A 6,359-nucleotide genomic window follows, 5' to 3' on the forward strand; every position below is an offset into this window, starting at 1 on the left:
AACAACAACAATGGACCTATAATATACTTCATATGAATATTCTCATTTTACAGATGAAGAAACGAAGATATAAAAGAAACTTGCCCAATAGCTCATAGATAGAATGAGGGCGAGCCAGATTTTTCCCAGGCAGCCAGCTTCCAGATTCCCATCAGTCTATCCTTGTGACAAAAGTCTACTCATTTGTTTACCTTCTTCCTTTTTTTACTACTACTCTTCCATGTCCAAAGTCTCAATTCACATTATATATCTAAACATAGATGCTTTCCAATTCTGCTTTTCTAGTTCTGACCTCTCTCCAGCTCGTCAATGCTGCATTTCCTACTGCCTCCACAATATGTGTATTATGACAACCCTGCCATTACCACAAATTCAACATGGTGAAAATAAAACCTACCATCTCTCTTCAAAATTTCACCACAAAGCTTTTCAGTTTTTGTCAACTGGTACATCCCACAGCTTGTAACACTCACGTAATCATTAACACAATCCTGTCCACTGACCCTCCTCCTCCTTCATTCTCTGTCAGATTTAGCAACTGTCTCTTTACAAGGGCTCTGGCAATACGTCCTTTCTTGCAAATCTTACTGCCATCATTCTAGTCTAGATTTTCATGCCTTATTCACCCTAATTCCTCTTAACTGTTTTCTCTGCTTCCAGTTCTTCCCCACACTAATCCTATTTACTAGCCACCAAATGAATCCTTTTTAAATACTGGTCTTGTAATCATTTTACCTCTGGCTCAAAATCTTAAATCGCATTCAAGATACTAACTCAATCTGTTGTTGTTGCTAGGTGCCCTCAAGTTGAATACGACCCATAGTGACCCTATGAATAACAGATCTGAGCTCTGTCCTATCCTGTGCCATCCTCACAATCTCTGACACATGTGGGCCCATTGCTGCAGTCACTATATCAATCCATCTGGTTAAGGGTCCTCCTCTCCTTTACCATGTCTCCACCTTTACAAACATGATGTCCTCCAAGGAATAGCTCTCCTAGAAACATACCCAAAGTATAGGCCCATCTTACCCACTAAAGTAAAACTCACATCTTTTTCCTCATCATAAAAAGATTCTCCATTATTTTAAACTACTTTTCTAACCTTCACCATATGCCATGGTAATAAAGTTTCCCGCAACTCTCCCCAACATCCCTCTATGTTCTTGCCATCTCTAGAAACTGATTTCTGCCCTCCCCTTTCAAAAGAGTGGGTAGTATTCAAAGATCAATTAAATCTTATCTCCTCTGAGAAGACTTTTTCAACCACCAATACAGTAGGATTTCCCTCCTCTGGATTCCTACAGTACTTAATAACTGTACCTAGTCTTGCTATCAAATATAATGTTTCTTTTTCTTACCAGAATTTAATTGGCACAGGGTTGGGAGCCATTTCTTAAACTTCTGTGAATCTTCCATAGTGTCTAGCAAATCTTATCTATGAAACAAATACTTTATAGTTAAGATCAAGGACTACAGCCTCCTATATGGACTGAAGCTAAATGTCAAGAAAACAAAGATTCTAACCACTGAGCCAATTGGCAGCATCAGCATGGATGGTGAGGAGATTGAGATAGTTAATAGTTTTAATTTACTTGGCTCCACAGTCAACACTCTTGGTAACAGCAGCCAGGAAATCAGGAGATGAATTACATTGGGAAAGTCAGCTGTGAGGGACCTCTCAACAGTACTGAAGAGCAACGATGTCAGGCTGGAGACTAAGGTGCGCCTGATCCACGCCACAGTCTTCGCAATTACGTGCTATGCATCAGAGAGTTGCACAGTGAATAGGGCTGATAGAAAGAGGATTGATGCCTTTGAGCTGTGGTGCTGGAGAAGAGTGCTGAATATACCATGGACTGCTAGGAAAACAAACAGGTTTGTCCTGGAGAGGGTAAAGCCAGAGTATTCCCTGGAGTCAAGGATTCTGAAGCTTCGTCTGACATATTTTGGGCATATTGCAAGGAGGGACTGGTCCTTGGAAAGGGACATCATGTTTGGCAGAGTGGAGGGGAAGCGAAGGAGAAGACCTTCGGTGAGACGGATTGAGATGGATCAATTCTGTGACTGGAGCAGTGGGAATAAGTGCGTTTGAGATGGCTAGGTTGGCACAGGATAGAATAGCATTTAGAGCTCTTGTACATAGGGTCGCTATGAGTCGCAAGTGATTCGATGGCACATAACAACAACAACAACATATTTAAGATGCAGTTAATATCTGATATGTTGTACTAAATTATAGCTGAACCTAAAGATCCTTCATGATCTTAGCTAACCAACATTTACAGTGTCATCTCCTGTCATTCTCTGCTATCTTGAACTTTTCACAGTTCTCTAAACACACTACATGTTTTCCCAACCCTATTCACCACCATCTACAATGTCCCTTTGCCCTTATTTACCTGACAAATGCCTGTTGATCCTTCAAGATTCAGTACAAATGTCAACTGGTGATTCCTTCAACTGTACTAAGATGTCCTATGTTCTATGCTCCCTCAGCATTTTACACGTCTCTCTGTAACACCAATTTCTGTGTTGAATTGCAACTATCTATATATAGCTTTATCTCTCTTGTGGGACTATAATTTCCTTAAGAGTAGAGATTGGTTCTTATTTGTCTTCCTTTGTTCTCTTGACTGATTCCTCATGTGTGGTATGAAAGAACACATCAAAGTCAGTGGGGATCACATACCTTGGTAATAAAGAGCCTTAAGGAAGGAGTGACGATCAGCTCCCTGAAATAAAGACTTTTCTATTTCCATTTCTCGCCGGGTCAGTTGTTTGCTCTTTGCAAATCTCTGAGGCAAGCAAAGGATGCGCTGCCGCTCTGTGATCCTTTTTTCAATATCCTGAAGACGGTTCTGTATTGCTTCAGGTGTTGCCCTCAGTCTTGTTCTCTAAAACCAGAGACGAGATGGCATATATCAGAGAGGACAAAGCCTGAAAGTATGAAGTAAGATGAGACTGGCGACCTAATAAGTAAAGAGTTGTGCTGCCAACCCAAAGGCAGGCGATTTAAATCCAAAGATGGGCAATCTGCTCCAAGGCAGAAAGATGGCCAATCTCCTCCTATGAGATCTACAGCCTCTGGGTATTTACTGATGGGTCAGTTATGGGTTACTTCCAACTTGATGGTACATGACAAGCAAATATCAGGTCCCAGAAGCGAGTGTTTATATAAAAGTGTTAGCTAAAAGCCAAAGATTTCTTCTCTTTTATCAAAGTCTCTATTCTGGAAACTGGGTATAATTCAGACCGAGTTAAACGGAAGAACGACAACAACAATAAAAAAATGCAAAAGTCCTCAATGTCAAATGAAAACTCACCTTTTCACCTGTAACATGACTTTTCCAGGTTAAGATTTCTGTTTCATTGAGCCCTAGTTCCCTGAGAGAAGCAGTTTCCTGGTCCTTTTTATGGAGTGTCTGGAACTGGGACAATGTCAAAGTTCCAGCTGCTTCTTTTCCAAAGGGCTTGTATATAGTACCAGGAGCAAAGCTCTCTTTCTTAGACATACATCTGCAAATAGGAAGACAGTAAGAACAGCTTGAGGTTACCAAACTTCACAGAAATAGGGGATCACCATGATAAGAGGCTTTAGAAATTCATCAGCACAATCTCTCTTACACTCTATTTCTCGGCTGAAGCACTATTGAAAAGAAATGGAACTCTATTAATAGCCTCTCCGGGATTTATAACTGAATCAACACATATTTACTAAGTACTACTACCACTGTGCTTCGAGGAATCTCTGGTGGCCTAGTGGTAAAAGAGTGGCGCTGCCACACCAAAGGCGTCAAAGTTTCAAGTCCATCACCTGCTCCGGAGAAGAAAGATGGACATTCTTGTGGGATTTATATCCTCTGAAAACCCTCTGGAGGATCAGCTAAGGATCCGATATGACTCAGCAGCACATAAAAACTAGGCTTTGAGGGAGCTCTACTGGCCTAGAGGTAAGGAGTGGCATTGATAACCCAAAAGAACAAGGTTCAAATCCACCAGCTGCTCAGTGAGAAAAAGATAAGCAATCAACTCCTGTGCAATTTACAGTCTCTGAAAACCCACTGGCGATGCTAGGTGCTACTGAAGGGAGTTCTGGTGACTCAAAGGGAGTTGTGCTTTGAACCCCAAGGCCATGCCTCTTCGGTGGACAATTTCCTCCTTTGCTACACACATCCCTGGAAATTCAACTGAGGGTCTGCTATGAGTTGCTTCCAATTTAAGGGCAAATGAGTCTTCCCCCCCCCCTTTTTAAGTGATAGGACATAGGAAGTGTACTTAACCCAGACTGAGGGGATATGGGCTTCCTAGAGGAACTGACATAGAATCAAAATCCTGCCTAATAAGTGAAAGTATATTAAGCAAATGATGTGGGAAAGGAATATATCACACAGACTTTAAGAAGGCTATGCCAACTGACAGCATTTATGATACTCTCTCATGTGGGAAAAATCAATACATACTCCTGAATAGAGACAGAGGTATCAAGTTGATGCTGTAGGAGGCTTTTCAGCTGCCTCTCTCCTTCAGTTTCCAATTCCTCCAGGACATGTTCATCACTCTTCACACAGCTGTTTACCCTGGAATAAATATCAGAATCCAAGACAAAATATAGAAGACACAGTGAATCTGAAAATCTTAACTATATGCTCTATCATCAGTGGCCATATTTGTTCAAAGAATACTTCTCCAACAATGTTACCCTTCACCATTTATTCTGTAAGCCTGTACTCATACTATTTATGAAAAATTTACAAAATGGAAAAATGTGAATAAATACTATTATTTTTTATTGTTATTTCAGTGACAACTTACAAAGCATATGGGAGGGGGGTTCCCAATCATTCGTACAGATTTTGTTCTGTAACATTAATAACAATACACACAATATTTAATCATCCATTCATTCCACAATGACCTTCCCTTCACTCATCCTATTAAGTGTTTGCTGTCTATCGATACATTTTCTACTCCCTGCTCCTTCTCCTCCCTGGTAACCATACTAGACTGATAGAAAGAAGAGCCACTATATGAATTTTATTGCAATAACACTGCTTTGGAAATACAAACAAAACCCACTTTGCTAGGTTAGGATGGAATTCAAAGATGTTTCAAAAATAGTCTCATATCCTTAAGAAAGGAGGAACTGGCGGCAGGAGCTGCAAATCCACTAAGTGCTCCATGGGATTAAGATGGGCAATCTCTTCCCATATGATTTACAGCCTCTGGGTCAGCTATGTACATAACAACAATCCTCTTAGCTTGCATGCATGCACACATTGAGAGTCAGAATGGGACTACAAAGCAGCAAAAGAAGCATATACCAATTTAGAAGGATCTCACAGCAAAAGAAGCATACACCAATTTAGAAGGATCTCACTGAAGAAAAAGATAATTAAGAACTGCAGTGGCAAAGATTTCAGAAAGGCAACGTTCGGGCTAGCATTTGAAGGATTGGGTGTAATGAAAAAGAGAACAGGAAGAGTTAGTATGAAGAGACAGAAATACACACTGGAGGATAAGCAGTTCAATTTAGTTTGCATTTGTATATGGGAGTGGTGGGACATAATATTGGTGGGATGATACCCAGATTGGGTATACCCTTAAATGCACTGACTAAGGGGTCTGGACCTTAATCTGTAAGTATTAGCAAGTAATTTATCTGGGAGCAAAATGGTACAGTACAAATGATGATTTAGGATGATGAATGTGGCTGTAATATGCTAGGAAGACCAGAAGGCAAGAAACCAAAAGAATCAGGAAAACTATTGAAGTTCATGAAGTATAAGATGATGAAAGTCCAGAATAGAGTGGCAATAGTGGAAATGAAAAGGAATGGTTTGATGACAGGGGCCTTTGAAAGCTAAGGGTAAAAGAAATGTCACAGGCAACTCCAAAAATGTAAACTGACCTTTGGAGAGAATAATGGTACCAATGACAGAAAGAGGAAGGTCTAGAGGAAGAATTTGGGAAAGGCAAAGTCAGTACTGTTGTAACTCTGTGAAGTCAAGTATTTATTAAAGTACTGAAAGGAACAGTCGCAAGACCTGTTAAATGTGAGGTGGTGGCACAAGTGTTATTGGCTAAAAGGAAGTTGAGAGATGGGAGAACTGTTGCTTAGGAGAGAGTTTGAGTCTCAACACAGAAACCTAAGGGTCATCTGTGCTGTCAAGATTTGGAGCTGTGAAAGAAATGAGATCTCTGAAGAGCAGGGTCATAAAATATTATAGTCTAACACCAACTATTGTGTAGAAATCTAGGTAATGTTATAATGAGAATAAGAAGGGATAGAGGAACTCTTCTTAGACTATAAAGAAAGAGAAGGTCTGCTTAAGTATGTAGCAGCAAATAATAATAAT

General features: G+C 40.3%; 1 protein-coding gene across 1 annotated transcript in view; it reads right to left on the reverse strand.

Annotated features, from left to right (window-relative positions):
• RBM41 (RNA binding motif protein 41) overlaps positions 1-6,359 on the reverse strand; it is an 81,710-nt gene that overhangs the window by 72,528 nt on the left and 2,823 nt on the right. The window contains exons 2-4 of the mRNA XM_006889898.1: positions 4,464-4,580; positions 3,327-3,519; positions 2,693-2,897 (exon numbers count right to left, since the gene is read on the reverse strand). Coding sequence (XP_006889960.1) covers positions 2,693-2,897; positions 3,327-3,519; positions 4,464-4,580 — 515 coding nt within the window. The remainder of the gene's footprint in view (positions 1-2,692; positions 2,898-3,326; positions 3,520-4,463; positions 4,581-6,359) is intronic.

This window comes from Elephantulus edwardii, unplaced genomic scaffold (assembly GCF_000299155.1).
Source record: "Elephantulus edwardii isolate Elephantulus edwardi_28Jun2011 unplaced genomic scaffold, EleEdw1.0 scaffold00083, whole genome shotgun sequence".
Taxonomy (NCBI): domain Eukaryota; kingdom Metazoa; phylum Chordata; class Mammalia; order Macroscelidea; family Macroscelididae; genus Elephantulus; species Elephantulus edwardii.